This window comes from Podarcis erhardii, assembly GCF_964252035.2.
Source record: "Podarcis erhardii genome assembly, chromosome: 7".
NCBI lineage: Eukaryota > Metazoa > Chordata > Lepidosauria > Squamata > Lacertidae > Podarcis > Podarcis erhardii.
In genome coordinates, this window is record NC_138511.1 from 24,907,223 (window position 1) to 24,932,004 (window position 24,782).

General features: G+C 46.9%; 1 protein-coding gene and 1 long non-coding RNA gene across 3 annotated transcripts in view; both read left to right on the forward strand.

Annotated features, from left to right (window-relative positions):
* LOC309347073 overlaps window positions 1–24,782 on the forward strand; it is a 147,306-nt gene that overhangs the window by 69,976 nt on the left and 52,548 nt on the right. The gene's annotated exons all lie outside the window — the stretch shown is intronic.
* Window positions 5,828–24,782, forward strand: part of TP73 (tumor protein p73) — a 68,186-nt gene continuing 49,231 nt past the window's right edge. For both annotated transcript variants that reach the window (XM_081871025.1, XM_081871026.1), the window contains exon 1: window positions 5,828–5,884. In XM_081871025.1, the coding sequence (XP_081727151.1) occupies window positions 5,843–5,884 (42 nt within the window). In that variant the 5' untranslated portion in view covers window positions 5,828–5,842. The remainder of the gene's footprint in view (window positions 5,885–24,782) is intronic.

Sequence of the window (24,782 nt, forward strand, 5' to 3'; positions counted from 1 at the left end):
CATCAATAACCATGACAGTTATGCTCTGCCTCCATGTTCAGAGCCAGTAATGTTTCTGAATACCAGTTGCTGGAAACCACAGGTGGGGAGAGCGCTCTTGCACTCGTATCCTGCTTGCAAGTTTCCTACAGGCATCTGTGTGGCCACTGTGGGAACAGGATGCTGGAGTAGGCAGGCCATGGGCCTAATCCACCAGGCTCTTCTTATGTTTGTTTTCTAAACTAAAAATCCCCATACACCACAACCTTTTCTTGCAGGTGTGTTGCTCCAGCCTTTGGTCATTTTCAGGGTCCAGAAGCATTCTGGAAACTTCAGGTAGTGGCTGCAGCTGCCTCACCAAATGCTTATTTATAGAGGGTCCCAAGGAGGCTGATGTCACCAGCATGGCTGTCCATGTCAAGGCTACCACCAGCAGTCAGTCAGGCTAATCCCTTGCCGAGGGCCCCAGGACTTGGCCCAACTCCTGGCCTGTTACTGGCTTTCCCCCCTTGACCTCCTTGCCACGTCTGGGCTCAGAGAAATTGCTAAGTGGGACCTTCACAGAGCCTGGCTTTCTGGGAGAGGTGGCCAGTCACTGTCTGCCCTTCCCCATGGGATTCAGAATCCACCTAAAACCTGCTGGAAGTGCAAGGAAAAAGATGGCGATTTCTATCACATGTGGTGGTCTTGCAATAAAATAAAAGAGTTTTGGGATGCGGTTTACAACGAGTTAAAAAAAGATGTTTAAGTATAGTTTTCCCCAAAAGCCGGAAGAATTTTTGCTAGGTTTGGTGGGAGAAGGGATTAAAAAGATAGATCAAAGATTATATTTATATGCAACAACTGCAGCCAGAGTTCTGATAGCTCTAAAGTGGAAGCAACAGGAGATGCCGACTATAAGAGAATGGCAGATAAAGTTGGTTGAGTATGCTGAGATGGCTAAATTGACACACAGAATTCGCAATCAGGAGGAGACAAAGTACCAAAAAGAATGGAGTAAATTTATGGTTTATATAAGTGAGAATTATACAAATATGAAGACGTTGGCAGGATTGAAATAATTCTCATGTCATGGCATAATTTATAATTAAAGAATCTGTAAACTATAGAATGGAATAGGAAAACTGGTGGAAGGGAAGGACGGAAGCTAATGGATCTATGAAACACAAAGTAGGATACATGTAACAAGATGTGATGTTTTGGTGGTGGGTGGTGGGGGTTGGTTGGTGATTGTAAATTTCAATAAAAATCATATTAAAACAAAAAGAATCCACCTGAAGAAGGGGAACATCACCCAGGCGCATGGCGATTAGGAACAAAAAGCAAGGGGACAAAAGAGATATTTATTAATGCAAAGTGGTAGTGGCTTTAAATGTTGTATCTTTTCCCAAATTTCAACAAAGAAGAACCACTAGAACTTGAAATGTGGTGGATTAATACCTTCCTGGCTCCCCCCCTCTTTTTTGCTCCTACTTCCATTTCATTTGGGGTTTTCAATTTTTGTTGCATCATGGCAATTATGGCTTCTCTTAACTGTTTTGCCCCATAAGTTGTTCAGTAGATGTAAGAGTCCTCAGAAACAGATAACAGGGAAGGGGCACAGATTAGGAGTAAAGCATCTATTCTGCATGTAGAACCTGCTTTCCCAGGAATCTGTTTCCCCAGGTTTGAATGCCTGACATCTCCAGGTAGGGCTGGGAACATTCACTGTCTGAAACCCAGAAGAGCTGCTGTCTGTTAGTGTAGGAGGTGATACTGAGCTAGATGGACCAATAGGACCATGGCAGCACAAGGCAGCTTCTTGTTTCTTGTGGAAGGGCCATAGCACCTGCTTCGCATGCAAGAAGGTCCCAGGTTCAATCTCCAGCACCCCCAGGTAGGACTGGGAGAGACTCCCTGCTGCTGCCAGTCAGTGTAGACAGTACAGAGCTCGATGGTCCAATGGTTCTGACTCGCTTTAAGGCAGCTTGCTATGTTCCTAACAAGGTTTAGAAAACACAACTGATAGGTCAATGGCCACAAGCTTAAGAAACCCAGAAAACAACCAGCAGCCCCTCTGGGGTAGGAGCCAGAGTGAACTAGCTGCCTACCAAAAATCCAATGAGATGAGATTAGGACACCGGCATATTCTGCATTGCAGGGTGTTGGACTAGAAGACCCTTGGGGGTCCCTCCAATTCTGCAATTCTATGACTCCAAGTAAATAGGCAATTAATTATAGGCCTGGTGCCTTTTTTTTATTAAAAAAAAAAAAAAGAATGCCAGGAGCTGTTTACCTTTGACAGCCAAATAACAGGCTGAAATGGGGAGGACATGATGGTGTGAGGGGGAGACTCTATACCTGCTGAACTTCTACCTGTGACCCTAATGTGGAAAGCGAAAAGAGCATCTGTCCATAAAGCTGGTGGCAGGGCTAATTAATAATGTTTTATTTTTATATAGAGGAACACCAGGGCCTCCCACCTCGCGGGTGTGCAGGTTGCTTCCTTCCTTAATCCCTTGGCTGGTCCCCTGGTTCCAAGAGCTTGGGGATCTAGCACTCATCTCCTCTGCGGCCTTGTGCTTGGAAACAAAAGCCCTGTAGAACTCATTACATTGAATTGTTGCCATTTCAGCTCTAGGCAGAACTGGAACCTGGCCTCAGATGTAGTAGCAAAGCATTGTAGCGCAGTCTGGGGCAGAGGGAGGCGGTAAGCCAGATTGTTATCCTCCCCACCCCCGCATGCAAACCAAATTTGACAGCTGAGTGACGCATCACAGTGACGCCTGGTTGACCCTTTTTGCCTACATGATTCAACACCAAACTATGCAGGCAAATGCACTCCACAGGATTCAGCAATCAGCTTATTGGGGGGTCTTGCAAAGGGCTTTTCAGGTGCCGGTCAGCTGATTGGTGGTGCTTGTCCTACCAGTTTTGGCTAAACCAGGACTTTTACCTGTACATAGGAAGAGAGAAAGCTACAGAGCCAGTCCATCTAGTTCAGCATTGTCTACACTGTCTGGCAGTGGGACATTCCTAGCCCTGAGATGCTCTGCCACTGAACTATGGCTCCTCCCCTGCATGATACCTAACTTCTTCTATGACATATCAGGTGTTGGGCAGATGGCTGTGGCTTGGCTGAAATGGCCTTGAGGGCTAAATGCCAAGGCTTGGTAGACCTAATCTGGTTTGAAGGCTGGAAATTTCCCAACCTCGATCTAGCTTCACAGTCAAACATCTATGGCTGTTCAAAATCACCTTATAATTATCTGCACTTCTATTTTATTTTATTTTTAAGGCACTTTGTGTTTTAACATGGTATGCCACCTTATTTTATGATGCAACAGTATATGAACACTTCTATAAATAAAATACCTCAGAGCTTGCTAAGCTGATTTCCTCCTCCCCTTCTCCCCTTTAGGGCCATCTATCCTTCATCTGAGACCCCTGCTGTGAAGATGTCTGAGTCTTCCCCAGCAGATGAAGGCACCACATTCGAGCACCTTTGGAGCACCCTGTAAGTATCACCTGTATGCCACCGTCTGGGTGAACGGAGCTTTGCAGTGATGAGCCCCTGCCCCAAAGAGCTTACAGTAATGTCCTTGTTGCCCTGAGTGACTTTCCATGCACAGTTTTGGCTAACTTTCTCTCCCACTGCAGGCAAACAGGAGATCCTACATGTATTGTTTGTTGATGCCATAGCTGGATTTAGGAGCTTCACCTAGCTGATGCAAATAGTAGAAAGGGCTTATTCCCCCCCGCCATTGTCAAGCAGACATCAGCATTACAGTAACCTGTGCTTTTGGCCAGGACCCCACAGAGGAGCTGGCATGACTCTGTAACAGGACAGGCGTTCAGGACCCTGGCCAGCTCCTTGAAGCACAGATACCACCAGCTAAGGATGCAGCTCCAGCAAAGGTGCAGAGCCACCTGGGGGGTTTAAATAATATTGCAGCCATCTAGCTCCACCCCCTCTGGGGGGAACTGCTGCACTTAAAGAGGTCATGCCCTATTTAAGCCAGAGGTTGTCAACCTTTCTGGGGGCCATGGGCCCATCTGCAAACAGAAGAAACTGTTGAGGGCAACAGGCGCACACTGTTCAACTGGCTGCAGCAAAGTGCTGCCTTCAAGTCTAATTTTAGCAGAAGGAAAGGAACTGTGGGCTCTTACAGAGACAATGCCTATCTTAAGCATTGGCACGAGCAGGGCTGGGGACCACCACTGCTGCTGCTCCAGGCTGCAGAGTGGTAATAGCAAAGTGCCCTCCCTCCACTGTGGACAGTTCCAAAGGGGACTTGTCCTCAGAGTCAGAGCCCTGTCCAGTGGGAGTTGACAATGCAGGGTTGGTGTTTTCAGGGCTCTTACCAGGCCTGGCTCTGTCTGAACCGTTTCCCCCCATCATCTCTATCATCTCTTCACCAATATTTCAGCCTTCACATATCTGGAGTGCTCTAGACTGGTGGAGGTTGATCTATGCCATCAGGATTCTGGGACCATAATGAATTGCTTTCTTAAAATAACTAACAAACAAACAAACAAACAAATAAATAAATAAATAGAATAAGAATAAGAATAAGAATAAGAATAAGAATAAGAATAAGAATAAGAATAAGAATAAGAATAAGAATCCACAGGGTAATTTACAACTTCAATAACAGCCATGCAACAACCAACATGCATGCATTTGTATTCCAGATGAAATTAGTTTGCAGAGATGCACAGTTTCGAAAGGCAATTTTAAAATGCATGCATTCAAAATGATGTATATCACAGGGACATAGGAAGCAGCCTTCTTCGAAGTCAGGCTATTGTTCTTACAAGCTTAATATTGTCTGAACTGCCTATATGGACTGGCATCAGCTCTCCAGAGTTACAGGCAGGGATCCTGTAACTCCCAGCCCTACCTAGAGATTCCTGGGATTGGATCTTCTGCAGGCAAAGAGCACCACATAATGCCTGCTCTATGCTTGCAAGGAATCAGTCCTTCAGTGTGGCAGCACTTCTTATTTGGAACACACTGCCCATTGATATTAAGTAAGTGCCTTCACTGTACTGTATTCTGTACCCCAGACAGGTAAATTTGACATGCTATTAAATTTGCAAATTTATTTCATTATGTATACAGTAGTACCTCGGGTTACAGACACTTCAGGTTACAGACGCTTCAGGTTACAGACTCCGTTAACCCAGAAATAATACCTCGGGTTAAGAACTTTGCTTCAGGATGAGAACAGAAATCACGCAGCAGCAGTGCGGCGGCAGCGGGAGGTCCCATTAGCTAAAGTGGTGCTTCAGGTTAAGAACAGCTTCAGGTTAAGAACAGACCTCCAGAACGAATTAAGTTCTTAACCCGAGGTACCACTGTATATTTAAACTGCTGGCTGTATTTTGCAAAAAGCAGCCCAGCTAACACCTGATTTTATTGGTAATTTTAATGAGCACCTTATATTGCACGCCTGCCATGTACCAAGCAATCCTAACTTTTGCCAGATGACCCCAACCCCTCAGCTGGAAGAGCCCTGCTTAAGCTAGGATATGGGACTTACTGACTGAGCTGAGGGTGGGGAACTTACTCTAGTGTAGCTCCAAATCAGTTGTGAAAACACAAGATCCTTTAAACCCATACTCTCTCATCCCAGGGAATCTTGAATTTTGATTGCACCATTGAAGATTTTGGGGATTAAGCTGGTATATATACCTTGCTAAATATGAATGAATGAATGAGTAGAAGTGCAAGGTGAGGCTGCATTCATTGGAGACCAGACCAGATGCACTGAAGCCTTCTTGTTTCCTTTCCACCAGGGAACCTGACAGTACTTATTTTGACCTTCCCCAGTCGGGACATGCAGGGAGCAGTGAAGCTTCTAACCGCACAGAGGTCACCATGGATGTCTTCCAGATGAGAAGCATGAATGACTCCGTAATGGTAAGAGATGGAAGAAAGTGGAAGGCTTTGTTGACTCAGTTGAGGCTGCAGAGAAATGACATGGTGACGGGTTGGTTCAAGGGACACTTCAGACTTCAAGCACTGGTGTCTGGACTAAACAAAACAAATTCCTTCCAGTAGCACCTTAAAGACCAACTAAGTCAGTTCTTGGTATGAGCTTTCGTGTGCATGCACACTTCTTCAGATACGCTGAAACAAAAGTTTCCAGACCCTTCTATATAGTGAGAAGGTGGGGAGGGGTATTACTCAGAAGGGTGGTGGGAATGGGTGATTGGCAGATAGCTGTGATGAGCCTGTTGACGACTCTTAACGACTGCAATAGGTCTTACAGGAAAAAGCAAGGGGTGAAAAGGTGAAAAATGGCTTTGTCATGTATAATGAGATAAGAATCCAAGGTCTTTGTTCAGACCAGGTTTCTCCATGGTTTTAAGTTTGGTGATAAGTTGTAATTCAGCAGCTTCTCTTTCCAGTCTATTTCTGAAATTCCTTTGTAGTAAAATAGCTACTTTGAGATCTTGTATAGAATGTCCTGGGAGATTGAAGTGTTCTCCTACTGGTTTCTCTGTCTTGTGATTCCTGATGTCCGATTTATGTCCGTTTATTCTTTGGCGTAAGGTCTGGCCTGTTTGTCCAATATAGAGAGCTGAAGGACACTGTTGGCATTTTATGGCATACACAATGTTAGACGATGTCTGGACTGGTAGGGCAGAAGGTGTCTGGACTGGTAGGGAAGGTGTCTGGACTGGTAGGACGGTGTCTGGACTGGTAGGGCAGAAGGTAGGGAGATGAACAGTAGGTGGCACCAGAGCCAAGGATAGCCAGAGCCAACTGATTCCAGTTTTGTCTTCATCATCTTCTCTACTGAGTTCTGCAAGAGGCAACACTGAGACTAAGGAAGTGGAAGCTGCTAGGCAGTGCCACCTCCTGGGCTGTAAGTAAGAAGGCAATACAGCTGGAAACTAGCGGAGATCATAGGGCCCCTTTGGCCCTAATGGAACAGCCTCCTACTACTTCTACTACTACTACTACTACACACACACACAGAGGGGGAGAGAGAGAGAGAGATTTCCCACTCCTAGTCTGAAATGGTACTGTCTGTCCTATCATTTCAAAACTCTACCAACATGTCCTGCAGTGGTTTGGCCTCAGGAAGCATTTGCACCAGCTAAATTCTCAAGGGAAGGAGGAGGTGAGCTCTTTCAAGGTTGCCCCAATCCAGTAGATTGCTGCTTTAACACTACATCCTTTTCTTTTACATTTTGAATTAGCGTGGTGTGATTTCCTCACAATAAACCTCATTTTTGTTAATCGTACTACCTATGGATATATAAAGGAAACAATTTGGGGGACCACTTTTGTCATCATGGCATCACAGCAGGGGAGCAAAAGAGCAGCCAGTTCTTCTTCTTCTTCTTCTTCTTCTTCTTCTTCTTCTTCTTCTTCTTCTTCTTCTTCACCCTTTGTTGGTCCACATCCATCCCATGACCCCCTCCAGACACTGGTTCACTGTCTGCACTCTCTCTTCTGATCCAGATAACACACAGAGAGATAGATATTGATGATGCTTTGCTTTAGATCTCTTGAGGACTGGTCCCAATGGATCTATGAGGTTGTTAAATAGAATGGGAGAGAAGGTTCAACTTTATGGGGTGGTGGTGCTCACAGATCAGTTCCCATGAGGCTGAGCAAAGGTTTCCCAATGCTATTCTCTGAAACCCCCTTGGAGGTCTTATCTACTCTAACTGACCCTTTTACTGGAGATTCTAGGGCTTGACCTAAGACCTTCTGGATGCAAAGCAGATTCTCTACCATTGAGCTATGCTCCATCTTCCAGAGTTGCTTTTGGCTAAATCAGACCATTGGGCCACTTTTGTCTTGTCTAATTGGCAGCAGCTCTCCAGAATCTCAGGCAGATATCTTTTCCATCAGATAGTGAACTCAAGCCCCTTGACTTTACCCACACAACAGCCTTGTGAAGTAAGTCAGGCTGGGAGACTGATCCAAGGTCCTCCAGTAAACTTCACAAGTGAGCAGAGATTTGAACCTGGGTCCGTCCCCCCCCCCCGACACTCTCAGTACACTAACAGTGTGATTAAATGTGTCCTCCGATTTCTCAAAAGCTTGCTTTCCTCGCAAATGAAGCTTCAGATTTTCTGCCTCATTCTCAAGGCATTTTAGAATTTCTGCAGGATTTCTCTCAATGCAAGGGTTGGAGCTCACTTTATTGCTGCAAGGGGGTCACAGGTGGTTGGTGTTACTTTCTTCCCCAGTAAACATTTCTCCGGGGCTCTGCAGCCTCCTGTCCAGTTCACCCCTCTGCCCCGATTTGAGAAAGAGCTATGGGATGAGTCACTCACAATGGCTTTCCCTGGGCTTTGATTGGAACGTGGGCACCCAGGAAGGCTGCAGACTACTGATGAGATGATGTGTAGAATAAAAGCAAGGACATTCAGAGACCACTCCCTTGGCCCTCTCAAAAGGTATGCACAACAAACAAACAAACAAACAAACAAACAAACAAACAAACAACCCAAGAATTTCTCTGAAATTTTCATCTCCCCTTTCAATATTTTGCAAATGCAATTTCCTTTCATGTTATTGGGTGGGAAAATTGGGGGCGGGATGCAAGAGAAGATTTTGGCACAGCACTCCTTCACATGCTGGAGAAAATCAGGTACCCTCTGCATTCAAAAAGGAGTAATTTACCATGGAGTTGTGTGCCATCCTCTTCACACATCCTCTGGTAACTTTCCATGGATCCCTCAAGGCTTCTCTCTGGGAGACAGTGGTGGAAGCTACTCCATTAGGGCCAATGTGGCACACTGTCCCACCAATATCAGTGCGCCCTTTGCCTGCCACGTTGCTTACACCCAGTCAAGGGAGTAGCACTGCCTGCTGATTCCTCTTCCTGTGTCTCTGTGTTGCCCTTGTAGAACTTCAGCAAGGAGAAGTGGCGGGGACCAACCCAGAATCAGCTGGCTCTGCCTGTCATTGGTTCTGGTGCCACCTACTGCTGGGCTCCTGCCCCACTAGCCCCATTAGCCCCACTAGCCCCAGCGGGCACCAGTTGCCAGAGTTTTAAAACTGAAGCTGAAGCCACTGCCTATAGTTTCTCATGTTGGTTCCTTCTCCTTCCCCTCCCCATTCTCTTATCGTGGTTGGACCCATGGCTGCTGGGGTGGGGGAGGATATGAAGCAAGAGTCCCAAGAGAGAAGACCAGCTTGCTTGCTTGCTTGCTTGCTTGCTTGCTTGCTTCCTTCCTCCCTCCTCCTCCTCTTTTTAAATTTATTTTAAAGTTCATCCACCTCAGCTGAACAGCCAAACGTCTCTCAGGTGTAGGAATGTGAATCATAGAATTGTAAACTTGGAAGGGACCCTGAGGATCATCTACTTCAACCCCCTGCAAAGCAGGAATATGCAGCCAGGGATTGAACCCGCAACCTTGGTGTTTATCAGCACCATGCTCTAACCAACTGTGCTATCCAGGTTTAAAGCTTCTGTTGCTTGACTGGACAAGTGGAAGGCAAACATTCTTGCAGTAGGTGGAGCACGTCAACAGCAGAAAAGCAGAGGCTCTGATTCGTGCTGGTATAGAGTTATGCTGCAAGGAACCGTGAAAATGTTTTCCTGCGGTGATACTGATGCTGCAGTTCTAGGAATACAGGAAGTAGCCTTATACTGACTCAGACCGTTGGTCCACCTGGCTCAGTATTGTCTGCACAGAGGGATCATCCACACTTCCGCTTGTTCCATGCCTAGGAAGCAGGGTTTGAGTGGATTCCTGCTTGTCTCGTGCTTTCTAGGCATGAGTCCGAGTGGTTTTGCCTTTGCCCCAGAAAACCTACTTTTTAGCCCCAAATTGGAACAAAACTGCATTCTGCAGGGAACCCGGCTGCTGTTAATTCCGATCTGGCACTAAACCACAGGTTTTCCCTGGAGAAAGCAGGGGACAAACAGAGGAGATGATAAGCCCCAAGTCACAGGTTTTCAGGCAGGGCTTTCTCACCAGCCCTACCTATAGATGCTGTGGACTGGACCTTCCACACAAAATGCAGGTGCTCTAGTGCTGAGCTACAAATGTTCCCTGAAGACACAGGTGAGTCAGACCATCAGTCCATTTCACTATTGCCTACACTGGCTGGCAACAACTCTTCAGGGTTTCATACAGGATCTCTCCCAGCTCTACCTGGAGGTGCTGGGGATTGGATCCAGAACCTTTTGCATGCAAAGCAGATGTTCTACCACTTAGTTATGGCCCTACCCCCTATGCACACTTGCTTAGGGGGTCAGCCCCTCTGAACTCATTGCTGAGTAGACATGCCTAGGTGGAGTAGCATTGTCTACAGAGACTGGCAGCAGTTCTCCAGGGATTCAGTTAGAGGTCTTTCTATTGGGGTCCTATTACCTACTGAAGCCCTTTCATATGCATATTGAGCAGTGTTTGTCTACTGAAGCTTGGTTAAAGAATAGACTTTGTCTGTTGAAACACCAAGAGAGATGCAAGAGAACAATAAAGTTGTTTGTTGTAGGAAATACACCACAAGGATTTTAGGAAATATATAGCAGCTGGAAAGGTTTCTAGTTCTAGTCTAACTAGCCCAGAGAAGAACAAGGCAGCCATGCTTGCTCCTTCAATCTCTCAGAGGCTAGTTCAAAGAGGACCTGTCATCTTGAGGTCTAAGAAAGAAGTGTCAGGAGGAGGAGGAGGAAGCTGTAAACACAGCACCTAAGATGTATCAGCCTAAACAGACAGGAGACAGAGAAAGAAGCTGATGGGTTAAATGCACAGGGATCATCTGGGGATATGGATGCCCCTCACTCTATCTGTCTTAACCCCAAGTGGAGTTGCACCCAAACTTCCAACACTTTCATCACCTAGCTGAAGACTCTGGGAATTGAACCTGGAGCCAGCTGGTTGTGGGAAGAGGGGCAAGACACTCTAACAAGAGATCTGAACTGATAGTTTGCAGAGGGGTTTTGAAAGTTGAGTGCATGCAGCCCCAGAGGCAGTGGAGACTGGTCCATTAGAGCAAATGGTGTACTGTCCCACCAACCTTGATTCCTCTGGATGTGCCTGGATAGCTCAGTTGGCTAGAGTGTGGTGCTGATAATTCCAAGGCTGCAGGTTCAATCCCCGTATGGGACAACTGCATTGCAGGGGGTTGCACCAGATGATCTGCAGAGTCCCTTCCAACTCTATTATTCTATGTCCACCTGCCTTCTTACTTGCAACTTGCCTACAGAGTGGCCCTGGCTGTCTTTTTCATACTCCTTAGTCTCAGTCTTTGCCCTTCTAGAATTTAGCAGGTATGAAGAGTAGAATGGGGAATAAAACTAGAATCAGTTGGCTCTGTCACTGCTTCTGGTGCCACCTGCTGTAGACTTACCTGCTTGCTGCCCTATCAGTCCCACTAGGCATCAGCTACCATTGCCTAGGGTAAGGATAACCAATGTGGTGCTCTCTGTGTTGTTGGACTACAGTTCCCATCAGCCCCAATGACAAATGATTTGGGATGATGGGAGTTGGAAGCCAACATCTGGAGAGCACGACATGGCTAGGGCCACAGGTTTCCCAGCCCTCTTGGAAGCAAGGATCCTCTGTAATATTTTATTGCAGGTTCTGCTTGTGGAGTGCTAATATGCCAAGCCCTGTCAATAATATCTGAGCTGAATCACTGTAACCCCACAATAACAGCCCCTTATGCGGGAGCCCAGAGGATGTGGTTGCATCAAGGTGAGTCAGGCTCAGAGAAGACCCGCTGAAATCATTGGACCTAAGTTAGTCACGTTGAGGACCTTCAGTGGGTATACTCTGAGTAGGATCCAATCTGTGGTTTACAGAAGAACTGATCTTGCCCAGAGTTGTAAAGTTCTGCACCAGGGTCTGTATCTGGGTTTCCCAAACTTTGGTCTCAAGCCGTTTTTGGAATACAATTCCCATCATCCCTGACTAGCTCCTGCTAGCTAGGGATGATGGGAGTTGTAATCCCAAAACAGCTGGAGACCCATTTTTGGGAAACCCTGGTCTATAGCCTAAGATACTGTGGGCTACAGGGCAGTGTTGAGGTCACTTGACCCAACACAAACCATGTCATGGACCCTACTTTATAGAGGACAGCCTCTCTGTTGAGAGACCTGGGAGATGGTCAGCCACAATTTCCACCTGGACATCTCTAAATCTGCACCTGCACATATAAATTAGCATTATGCAAATGTGACTAGATCTCTGTCCTCTTTTACCCTCTTTTCTGGAGAAGTGTGAGTGGTCGTTCTCACTGCCCCTCAGATTCTTTCAAGTCTGCTGGGAAAATGGAGCTCCGTTGCTCATGGAAAGTGAATGGTTCAAGGGATGGGGAACGAATGCAAGAGGGATGGGCAGGAGGCAGGGAATGATAAAAGGAGGCTTCATCCCAATATCTCCAATGGTCCTGAGAGTGTGAATTTGGATCCAGATGAGCCTGTTGGTTGATATGCAAGCACTTGTTAGTATGTGCACTCTACATCCCAGAGCGTTGATAAGTTCTTTTCCTATGGTTGGTTAAGTTCAAAGTGCTAGTTTTGGTGTACAAAGCTCTCTATGCAGCATGGGACCAGGACACCCGAAAGATCATCTCACCCCTTATATACCCAGTCAATCACTGTGCTCTGCAGGTGAGGGCCTCCTGCAAATGCCATCTTACCAGGAGGTCCTTTGCTCACAACATAGAAACTGGGCCTTCAGTGTGGTGGCTCCTGCCCTCTGGAATGCCCTCCAGAGACAGAGCTGCTGTCTCTGTCGTATTTTTGGTCCCTACCCTCCTCCTCTTCTAACAAGCCTTTTAAGTTGAGATCTCTCCCAGTCCGCATCTGTATTGGAATTGTTTTCAAGGTGGTCTTTATCATTTTATCACTTGTTGCTTGCTTGCCCTGGGCTCCTTTGAGAAGGAAGCGCAGGACAGAAACGATTCCTTTGGAAGGAGAGGCGACTTGGAGTCCTGCTTTTGGCAGGCAAAAACTCCTAGGTTTGGTTTTTGATAGAATTGGAAATGGGCCCTGTCAGAAAGGGTGGAGAGTCAATGTGGTTCAGCATAGGCCAGGGGTTAGGAACCTCAGGCCTGGAGCTGAATGTGGCCCTCCAAACCTCATTTTTTGGCCCTTGGAACTCTTCCCAAGCCACAACTCTCAATTATATCCAGAGGCCCTGGGGAACAAGGTGGACACTGAAGAATCACCACAGTGTCAGGGTTCGTTCTTGCTCAGATCTGGAACCAGGGGTCTCACTGGAGGAAGAGCAGGGGGAGCACAGCCTCTTGAGTGCTTCTGCCCAGCTGGACCATCCCTCTTGCTTGCCTGGTGAAGGATAGAGATGAGTGTCTGCAAGTGTGAGTAGAAACCAATCTACTGCACAAAGCTGAAGCTTACATTCATTGCTCCACTTGCTCTTGCCTCTGGTACCACCCACCATTGGCATGTGGCCCCTGGAATATTGCCCAGAAGGCAATGTGGCCCTCAAGCTGGAAAAAAATTCTGCATCTTTGCCATTGATGATTCTGAACTAGATGGACCAGTGGTCTGATGCAGTAAATAAGGCAGCTGCCCATCACCCTCCATGCTTCCTGATCCTCTCTTTGCCAGGCCTTCACACACACACACACACACACACACACACACACAAAATCAAAAGACAAACTATCCAGATCCACACCATACATTCAAAGCACATTCAGCACTCATGACTTCCCCCAGAGAATCCTGGGAACTGTAGTATGTTAAAGGCATGGGGGATTGTTGCTCCATGAGGGGTAAACTACATTTCCCAGGGTACTTTGGGTGAAAGCCAGGTACTTTAAATATGCTATGGAGATGCTTTAAATAAAATTTATTATTATTATTATTATTAAATGTATACAGTGCAGGGTTGCCATATTTCAGAAAGTGGAAATCCGGACACAAAAGTTGTTGAGCTTCTTTTGCAAAATCTCTTGCAAAAAACATGGGTTGCCGTACACCCGGGTTTTCACAGACATTTTGACCAATTTTCAGAAATTCTGCCCAGTCACTATTTTTAGCGGACGAATCCCAGCAATGTCCGGGAAATTCTGGATGTATGACAGCCCTAATGGTGTGGACCGAAACCTTATAGGTCAACGGAGAGAAGCTTTCATGCAGCTTGCCAGCTTGTAGACTCCATGATATTAAAATCCATTCATACCAGTGGTATGGAAGCAGCACAATCAGTACCCTGCTTTGCACTCTTGCATATACAGTGGTACCTCAGGTTAAGTACTTAATTCATTATGGAGGTCCGTTCTTAACCTGAAACTGTTCTTAACCTGAAGCACCACTTTAGCTAATGAGGCCTCCTGCTGCCGCTGCGCCGCCGGAGCATGATTTCTGTTCTCATCCTGAAGCAAAGTTCTTAACCCGAGGTACTATTTCTGAGTTAGCGGAGTCTGTAACCTGAAGAGTATGTAACCCGAGGTACCACTGTATCTGCATCTATCGATCGATGGATTGATACATGTTTTTGTTGCAGAAAGAAGGCCTTCTCTTTAAAGCACAGACTTCTATAATCTATTACTATCTGTCTTGGGAACAGACCTTTTCCAGCTTCACAAATACACACACACAAACACACACACACACCTGGGGACAATTTCCAAATCATTCCGTTTGCCCATGCAGAGAAGTCTCACTCTGTCCATGACAAAGCAACGTACCACCGAAATCTGTTTCATGCAGCTAAAAAAATATTTTGGACATGGGAATTAAGTCTGGCTTGGTTTTATTGTGCAGAAAGGACACCCACCTCACACTCCAACCCCCCCCCCCTTTCCACTGAGAACCAGTGGTACTGTCCAATACATCACCGGGCAAGTCTAGGCCTGCCTATTTCTTTAATGAATAGTCATGAGAGAGGGAAAGGGGTGGGTATGAGTTTTGTTGTTAGATGCAGCTAGATGACAGAACTAAGGTGTGGGGAGGGTGCCGGGGGTGGGGGTAGAGAAACAAGCAAAATAGCCAGCCACCAAAGTAGCCAGCCCCACATCTTTCCGCTGCCCTTTCCCCATTGGCACACCACAGGCACTTCACCGCCCTCCCCACTTTTGCATGCTGTTTAAATGCCCCCCGCGGCTCCACCGTCCACCCCTTGACTCCATGACTCCGGCGACAGGGATTTCCCCTGTTACTTTTAAACCCCAAGAAGACTAAAATGCTGTACGCTAGCAACCCAATGCAGCACTACACCACGGTAGGTGTCAACTTTTCTTCTGCCGGGGGCTCGGTTCCCGTGACGCGGTGGCGCTTGGCTAGACCTAAACAGGGCACCTGTGGATTCTTGAGGAATGCCAGCGTGGGCTGGCTCAGGATGGGTTGAAACAGGGGAGCGTTTGCTTTGCCTGTTAGCAAATGGTTCAGTGGCACAGGACATCTGCTTTGCATGCAGAAGGTCCGGGGTTTAATCCCTCGCATCCCCAGGTAGGACAGAGAGAGTCTGAAAACCTGGAGGGACGCTGCCAGCCACCGTCTTTGCACTTCTGAGCATGTGGGGAGACGCATTGATCTCACTCTAGCAGGCTTGCATTGAAGATGGAGTTGGGTCCTACAGCACAGGATACTTGTTTGGCAAGACATCTGGTACGGTGGCTCAGTGGTGTATTTTGACCTTTGTCTCCAGTTGAGATAAAGGTTGGGCTCCGACTTGACTTCCACATGTTATTTTTTTTAATGCTTCTCTTGCTGGTCTGGAGGTGGTATTTCCCCATTCATCCATAACTTTGTAAGGGAGGCTGTTTAGGAAGCTGCTCAAGAGAACTGGGGACAAAAAGGGATCTGTAAAACCAAAGACCCAGTATGTTTAGGATATGGCAGTCAACAAAGACCACAGGGGAATCCACGTTGTCCTTTTTAGGAATGGGATCCTGCGATGTAGCCTACACTGTGACAGTTCAGCTGTTTGCAGGGGTTCCAGCGAAATGCAACACAATGTTTTGGTCCTCAGCATGGTCTTCAAAGAGTGATAGAGGAGGGTTTGTTAGCATGTCCACAGAATTTGGCTCCTTACCACAGTGCATCAGAAACGAGCTTCCTTAGAATAAAAGAAAGGCACTCACTGGCAATTACTGATGAATGTGCTTGGCTCTTATTTCAAGTATTATAAGTAGATTAATGTCTTTAATCAATAGTATGTGTAAGTTAAGTAGTCCATTAAGTGTTCCATTAAGTAGTCAGTTAGATTTTGCTCAGAGTAGACCCATTAGGCTTTATCTAACATTAGTCCTAGAGTAGACCAATTCATTCCAATGAGTCTATTTTAGGTTAAACTTAGTTGGATACAACCCATTGAAATTAATGGGACTAATGTTTGATAAACCCAGACTCTTGTGTTGGTGCCCTAGCCTTTGAAATTAGCGGATTATTGTTTGGTTACAGATATGAAGGCTTGTTTCTTTATGGGTTTTCTGTGTTTCACCGATGGCATTCATACATTACTGTATGTGCTTTTAAGGCAAGTATATTAAGCACTCTTAACAAGCGAGAAAAGAAGGCTGAGTTCAATGAGACTTCTGCTTGAACATGTTACGTTCAGGTGGCGTGCTTCTTAGCTTTTCTGACATTATTTATCCTTGACAATCTCAAACAGTAAATACCTTTTTATATAGAAAAATACCATGTTATACTCTTAAAGCTATCTTGCAAAGAAAGCAATTTCACAGTAATTATTACCATTTCTCTTTTGCTTTGATCCATGAAATTGCTGAACAATTAGCAACCCGCAAGAACATCTCCAATGGCACAGAAATTTCCATGAAGTTTACGACGACAAACAATCTCTCTCTCTCTCTCTCTCTCTCTCTCTCTCTCTCTCTCTCTCTCTCTCTCTCTCTCTCCTATATGAACAATGGCAATGTTAATTCATGCTCAAACCCTTTGCTGTAACTTTAAAAGTCACTCCAGAGCCTGGCTTCTAAGTTGCATTTATTAAATCCTGGCCATTTCATTGGGATCCTGCTTACAAGCTTGGACCCTAAATGTATTACCTAGAAGTGAATTGCACTAAAATCAAAGGGATTTATAATCTGATTCTTCACAGTTAGAAGTTATCTGTCAATTTATCACTCAGCATTTAAGGTGATCTGCCTTAGACCTTGTTGTCTACCAAACAGTGTAACACACCCATGGTGTGTGCTCAGTGGGGTCTGACTCTTAACTTGCGCTAATTGGCGTGAGTCACTCACGGTAGCTGCCTCCGATCCTGTGTAATGCTCACAGGCCATGTGTTTTCTGTAACCTTAGGAGATAATTGCCAGAGTCAGGGTGACTGTGTCTCTTTAATTTACTTCACCAGTAATCGCCACCGTTGTGGTTTTGTTTCTTCTTCTTTTAAAACAAGCCATTTATTATCTGTATATCTTGCGCTCCCGGTAATCTCTCGTCTAGATTTCTGATCTGATCCATGCTGGATTACATTTAGTAATTCTGTCATAGTACCACATACTAAAGCTCTTGAGGGTGTAGCACGATAAAAATGCTGACCAAGTTCATGGCATTTTTCGTAATAGTTGTTGTTGTTGTTTAGTCGTTTAGTCGTGTCCGACTCTTCATGACCCCATGGATCAGAGCACGCCAGGCACTCCTGTCTTCCACTGCCTTTCGCAGTTTGGTCAAACTCATGCTGGTAGCTTTGAGAACACTGTCCAACCATCTCGTCCTCTGTTGTCCTCTTCTCCTTGTGCCCTCAATCTTTCCCAACATCAGGGTCTTTTCCAGGGAGTCTTCTCTTCTCATGAGGTGGCCAAAGTATTGGAGCCTCAGCTTCAGGATCTGTCCTTCCATTGAGCACTCAGGGCTGATTTCCTTAAGAATTGAGAGGTTTGATTTTCTTGCAGTCCATGGGATGCTCAAGAGTCTCCTCCAGCACCATAATTCAAAAGCATCAATTCTTCAGCGATCAGCCTTCTTTATGGTCCAGCTTTCACTTCCATACATTACTAGTGGGAAAACCATAGCTTTTACTATACAGACCTTTGTTGGCAAGGTGATGTCTCTACTTTTTAAGATGCTGTCTAGGTTTGTCATTGCTTTTCTCCCAAGACTCGTAATAGTAGGCACAATTTAAATGCCATACATACACTTACTCGCAAGGAGTCTTCCCTAACATGATGCATTTTCACTAATATATGCATTTTCACTAGCATTTCTATGCACACTTCCCCCCGCTCCAATATATTCACAGCTTTGTACACATTATTTGGTTACTGAACTGCCACCAAATTTGATGGCCTTCAAAAGAGGACTGGACAAATTCATAGAGGAGAGGGCTACCAATGGCTACTAGTCGTGATGGCTATTCTCTGCCTCCATAGTTGGAGACAGCCATGCTTCTGAATACCAGTTGCTGAAAATCAATGGAGGGGAGAGTGATCTTGTACTCAGATTCTGCTTGCGGGTTTCCCATTGAGGCATCTGGTAGGCTTCCATGAGAACAGGATCCCGGGCTAGATGAGCCATTGTGCTGATCTCACAGGCTGTTACTGTGTTCTTTTATCTTTTCAGAAAGCGCAAGTTAGGCAGAGGTCCGCAATAGCATCCTAACCAAAGCAAATCCATACCCTCTGCCCCCATTGCAACACTTCTATAGAGATATATGGTGCAGTCACATGTGGAATGCTGTGCCCAGTCTCAGAAGAGGTTGCAAATCAGGAAAAAAAGGAATAGAAAAGGGCAACTAAAATGATCACCAAGGTGCAGCAACACCCCTATAATTTTCTTTTCTTTTTTTTGAACTAAAAAGCTCCTATCCCTGCAGCCTTTTTTGTTCAAAAGAAAAGAATCAGATTCTCCAAGCGCCCCTATTTTCCAGGGACAGTCCCAGATTTAAAGAAGTCATCCAGGTTTCTGAACTGATCCAGGAATGTGCTGCTTTTCCTTAGGACGTCCCTATTTTCATCTGAGAAATATTGGGGGGTATGGAATGGGACATCCATATTTTGACCGGAGAAATGTTTAGTTTGAGTAAAGGTGGGTGTGAGACTTGGCAGAGGTTTTTTTTTAGAAAGTTAGGCATTGTGTGGAGAGAGTGGATGGAGAGGGTGGGGTTTTTTTACCCTCTCTAATGAGACAAGGATACAGGATCAGTTGAAGAAATGGATTGGTAGGAGATTCCAGCCCAGAGGAAGGACTGCACACAGGGCATAGATAAACTATGGAAGCTGCTACTGCAAAATTAGGTGATGGCTTGAAAATGGGGGTTAGACACATTCTTGGTGGTGGAGGAGGAAGCTATCAGTGGCATCTAGTCATGATGGCTGCATATTATGCCCCTGATGACCAGTTGTTGGGGAATAACGGTGAGATGGGCTTCTTGCAGCCATATCCTTGTGGTGGGCTTCCCATGTGCATCTGGTTGACCAGCTGGGGAAACTGAATGCTGTACCTTTAGTCAGATCCAGAATGACACCTCTGATGTTCTTCTTGTTGTTTAGTCGTGTCCGACTCTTCATGACCCCATGGACCAGAGCACGCCAGGCACTCCTGTCTTCCACTGCCTCCCGCAGTTTGGTCAAACTCATGTTGGTAGCTTCGAGAACACTACCCAACCATCTCGTCCTCTGTCGTCCCCTTCTCCTTGTACCCTCAATCTTTCCCAACATCAGGGTCTTTTCCAGGGAGTCTTCTCTTCTCATGAGGTGGCCGAAGTATTTTCTTATGCCTATTCAATTCCCCATCATTGGGGAAGTTTGTGGCATCTCAGTGTCTCATTTTTCCAATCTTAAATTCAGTTCTATCTCTTTCTACAGCAATTTGCAATTCAATCATCATCATCATGAAAATTCTTCAGCATTTTAGTGTGAATTTCCTCCTGATAAACACATTTTTGTATTTTCATGTGTTTTTCAGCCAGAAGTCTGTCCTGTCCGTTTTTTAATAGTTTTTTTAAAAATATATATTTCAAAAAATGAAAATGTTGTGATTAAATTATACACATCCTTGTAAACACTTTCCCCGGAAATATGCATTTTTTGCACATACGTTTTATGCATTTCTATTATAAAGTTCACACTTTATATGCCTTACACCTTTGTACACATTAGATGGTATCCAGTGCTAGTCCTACTCAGAGTAGATCTTCTGAAGTTAATGGGCATGACTACCTTCGTTTCGGTAATTTCAATGGGTCTGGTCTCATTAAGCCTAGCATTGGCCATAACCCATTATCCTCATAAAATACAGATTTCAGTATATGTCTTTTGAACCAAAACTGCATTTTAAAAAAAACGGACTCTGCTTACTCTGTTCAAGCTGCATATTAGCTGGAGAACTGTGAATTTGGTTGGTTTGCTTTAAAATGCAGACAAAACAAAATTCTCCTCAATTCCTATTCTTGGGGATCTCTGTCTGAGGACGCACCTCAAGATCCATAGCGCGGAGGGTGAAAGCATCCTGGAACTGTATTATCAAAGAGGACAAAAGAGTTTTGCATGCATATTTTCGGGGAGAAAAGAGGTGTTCTCCACCAGTGCAAGTTCAGTCTTGCTCCGAATTCCAACTGTTACTCACTGAACACTGATGATATTGTAGGAGTTACAACGCGCTGGAGGTCTTGCTTGACATGGATGTCTCATGTTGGTACTTTTTTAAAAAAAAAGAAAAAGAAAAAGAAAAAAGAAAGGAAGCTATTAGAGTGCAACATCAGAAAGTTATCCGTGGGTGAGGTTCGAGAATCCCAAGTTATAACTTGTCCCTTGATTCCAAAGTCTGGTTAGTTTTAAAAATCTTAAGATTGATGGCATGTTGGTAAGGAGGGGAGGGTAGCTAAGTTCCATTGCTGTGTTGAACTGGGGATCTGCAAAATGAAATCCATCCAGCTTCTGGTGCTTTGCAGACACATCTTCAGAGTTTTGCTTTATCTGGTGTAGAGTCAGGTCGTTGGGTGGAATCCGGTGCTAGAGTAGACCCATTGATGTTGATGGGTGTGGCCAAAGAATGTAGATGATAGGGTTGCCATACGTCCAGATTTCCCCAGAGATGTCTGGGATTGCAATGCTGGAATTAGCGTCTGGAGGGGGGAGGATTTTGGGAAATCGGAAAAATGTTCGGGTTTTCGAAACTCCCCCCGAAAAAAAATATGTCCAGATTTTTAGTTCTTTAAATATGGCAACCCTAGTACATGCCAACCAGATGAACCTTGGGGTCCCTTACAAGTCTACAGTCCTATGATTCTATGGCTGTACTACCCTCTCACCAGCAGAGCTGTCTTTCCTATTGGGCTTACTGGCGCATTGTGCCAGGGCGCTGGCTTCTCAGGGCACCCCAGTGAGCGGGGGAGCTGTGCGGCTTTACCGGTGGCCTCCCCTTTCCCTCCTGCAAGCTGTGTCCCGTCAACCATATGGCTGGCGGGCATGCAGCTTGCCTCCCAAGCCTCCTTGGGAGGAGAGCGATCCCCACAGAGGCTTGGGAAAAGGTCGACAACTCTGCGAAACGGGGGTGGGGCGCCGGAGGGATCTTTGCACCACGGCGCTGAATATGCTTAAGACGAATATGCTTAAGACGGCCCTGCTCACCAGCAAGGTAAGGTTAGCTCCAACAGTTTCTGGTGTATGCTGAAAACAAACAAACCCACTCTTATTTGCCCAAGCATTTTTCTGGACACAGATATTGTGCTGGTAATTGCTGCTGGATGTTGTAGGTGCTGTTGCTCTGGCATTTCAGTGTTGGCTTATTGCATTTTTATAGTACATTATCATCATCAGTATTATCGTTTGACTGTAAGCTGCCCTTAAATCTTCTGAATAGAAGCAGCAGCGGTGGAGCATATGCCCAAGCTGCCCAGGGCAGGTGCACACCCAAGGAGGGCAGGGGAGCTCTGGGGGGCATGGGCGCGGAGCGCACTCCCGAGGGGGGCAGAGCACGGAGGGTGCCTTCCCAGGCACGGGATAGCCACTTGGGTGCATGGAGCGGCAAAAGCGCCTGCCGCCGGGGACGGAGCAAGCCACCCACGGGGGCAGAGCGAGTCCCTGATGGGGGAACATTCAGCACGCTGTCCGCCCATGACTCCCAAGCCTCCCTGAGCTGTCAAAATGAAGGAGGAAGGGGGGAATGGCACAGGCAAAGTGGTGCAGCTCCCCTCTTCCCCCGATGGCTCAGGGTAGGCTTGGAAGTCGTGGGCTGGCAGCATGCCGAATGTCACCCCTCTCAGTGAACACACCCGGGGCAGTCCGCCCCCACTGCCCCAAAGAAATAAATGGCTGCATTTTTCATGCCAGTAGTGAGGAAGGTCAGTTACAGGGCCTGAATATGCCTCTCCAAGCCTCTCTGTTTGACCTTCAGTGCTGTCCCCATCCTCACACCTTCCTGGGCTGGTTTCACACCCTCCTTAAACCATCATAACCCCTCCTTCCTGGACCACTTTGCGTATCTCCCTCTCTCCTTCACATTCACTTCAGATCTCTTAAGGGCTTAACCAATCAGTTGTTGTGCTCTCTATTTTTCCCCTTGCATGCCATGGTGGCTGGTGGATGTTTAGGCTGGTGGGGCGGAAAGCAGGGAGCCCAACAGCAGGTGGCACCAGAGCCAACAACAGGCACAGCTAACTGGTTCTAGCTTTGTCACCCTTCCTTCTCCCAACTGGGTTCTGTAATGGCAACCAGGGTTCTGTAATGGCAACCAGGAAGCGGACTTTATTTTTTGAGCCTGAGACCTAGAGTGTGGATACAGGTAATGACCCAAGCTTTCTTTTGAACGCACCAGAGCAGACTTTCCTGTTGTTGGATCACAGCTCCCATCATCCCTGGCAGCTAGGGATGATGGGAGTTGTAGTGCAACAACTTCTGGGGACCCAAGGTTGAGAGAGGCTGCATTAGAACCTTGAAGTATTCGGCAGAGAAGAGAATGGCAGCAGAAACTAGTTAGTTAGAATCATGTTGTTGTTTAGTCGTTTAGTCGTGTCCGACTCTTCGTGACCCCATGGACCAGAGCATGCCAGGCACTCCTGTCTTCCACTGCCTCCCGCAGTTTGGTCATTGCCATGGCAAAGGGGCTTGAATAACTCAGAGAAGCTATGAACTATGCTGAGCAGGGCACCCAAGATGGACAGGTCATAGTGGAGAGTTTTGACCAAACGTGATCCACCTGGAGGAGGAACCGGCAAGCCACTCCAGTATCCCTGCCAAGAAAACTCCATGGACAAAGTTAGAATCATAGAAGCTTATAATTGTGGAGTTGGAAGGGATCCCAAGGGTCATCTAGTCCAACCCACTGCAATGCAGGAATCACAGCTAAGTGGTAGTTGGCCCTGCCTGTCATGTGTTCAGTGTTCTGGGCAGGGGATATTCCCAGCTGTATCAGGAGATGCCAGCAATTCAACCTGGGGCCTTCTCTGTGCAAAGCAGGAGCTCTAACCATTGAGTTTATGGTCCCTCCCCAGCAAGTGATGCTAGAAAGCTATTGAAGCCCTGGCATGGGCTTTCAGCCTGGACACCAAGCACAGGGCAAGGGAATCTGTGTGCCTGTTCTGGGGTGGAAGACCTACGTACGTGTGCAGGCTTGCCTCTGCCAAGACCAAAAATATATTTTGTTCAAACACGCTCACGAATTGCCTCGAAGACCTCAAAAAGATGGGAGATGCATACGTTGAAATAAGGAAAGTGGATCGGAAGGAGGCTTTGTAACTCAGCAAGAGGGCATTTGCTTTCTGCGCAGCATCCTCAGGTGTGGCATTGTGGTGCCCATTGGGAGTGGTGGAGCCAAAGGGAGGAGGCCCAACAGCAGGTGGCGCCAGAGGCAGAGCCGACTCATTCTAGCTGTGCCCCATCTGCCTCCTTCTCCCTGCTGGGTTATACAAAGGGCAACACTCAGGCTAAGGTGGAGGAAGCTGATGGACAGTGCCTGCCCCCTGTTGACTAGTGGAAAGTAAGAAGGCTGGCAGGTAGGGATTGGCTAAAGGTAGCTGGCAAGCCAGGACCCCATTTGCCCCCAGGGAAGATTCTGTGCTGGCCCCGGGGGAAAGGTACCGTGAGCGTAGTCTGAGTCCACACAAAGAGGGGCGAGGTCCGAGGTGGAGAGCCGGGCGGGGAACAGGAACGCTGGAACAGGAGGCCGAGCAGGGTACAGGAACACCGGATGGTCAGGAACAGGAGGCCGAGCAGGGAACAGGAACACAGGAAGGTCCAACGCCAACAACGACATTGCTCCCGCAACCTGGGGCCGGGCTGACTGGGCTTTTATCCTCTTCTAAGGCCAGGGGCGGTCCCGGCCCCCAGGAGCCCCGCCTCCTCTGGCCTTAAGGTGAGCACTCCTCCTGGGAGCAACCAGTTCCCTTCGCCTCTCTGCCCTAAGCCTCTGCAGATCAGGAGAGGCCGAAGGGTTACTGGGCCCTGGAGGAGGCTCACCTGTAGCCACTGAGTCTTCAAGCCCCTCTGGGGCCAGAAGGGTTTCACCTGGGGCCAGCTCCCGGTGCTCTGCCACAGGTGCAGGCTCTTCAGCATCTAGGCCTTGCCCCAGTTCAGCCGGCCCTGGAGGCGGGGACTCCTGTGCAGGCTGGGATTCCTCTGGTTCATCCTCTGAATCGGAATCCCAGGCCATCACAGATTCTTTGCAAAGTCTTCAAGATTCATTTGCCCATCCAGGGAGAAATCAGTGGGGTAGCCTCATGGGTGCCATGCCCAAAGCCCATGGGCCACATCCATTGCAGGGGACCCACCAGCCCCCAGCAAAATCAGCACCCTCTTTTCTCCATCTCAGCGCTGAGCTGAGTGGCTTAAAGCCCCTCTGCACAGCTCAGCACTGCAACGGTGAAATGGCCCAGTCAAAGCATGGAGTTATATGGAGAGTTTTACACCACTCAGCCCAGCACTTCAGTGGCAATGAGCATGGCATGACCTGTGTGTGGCTTTA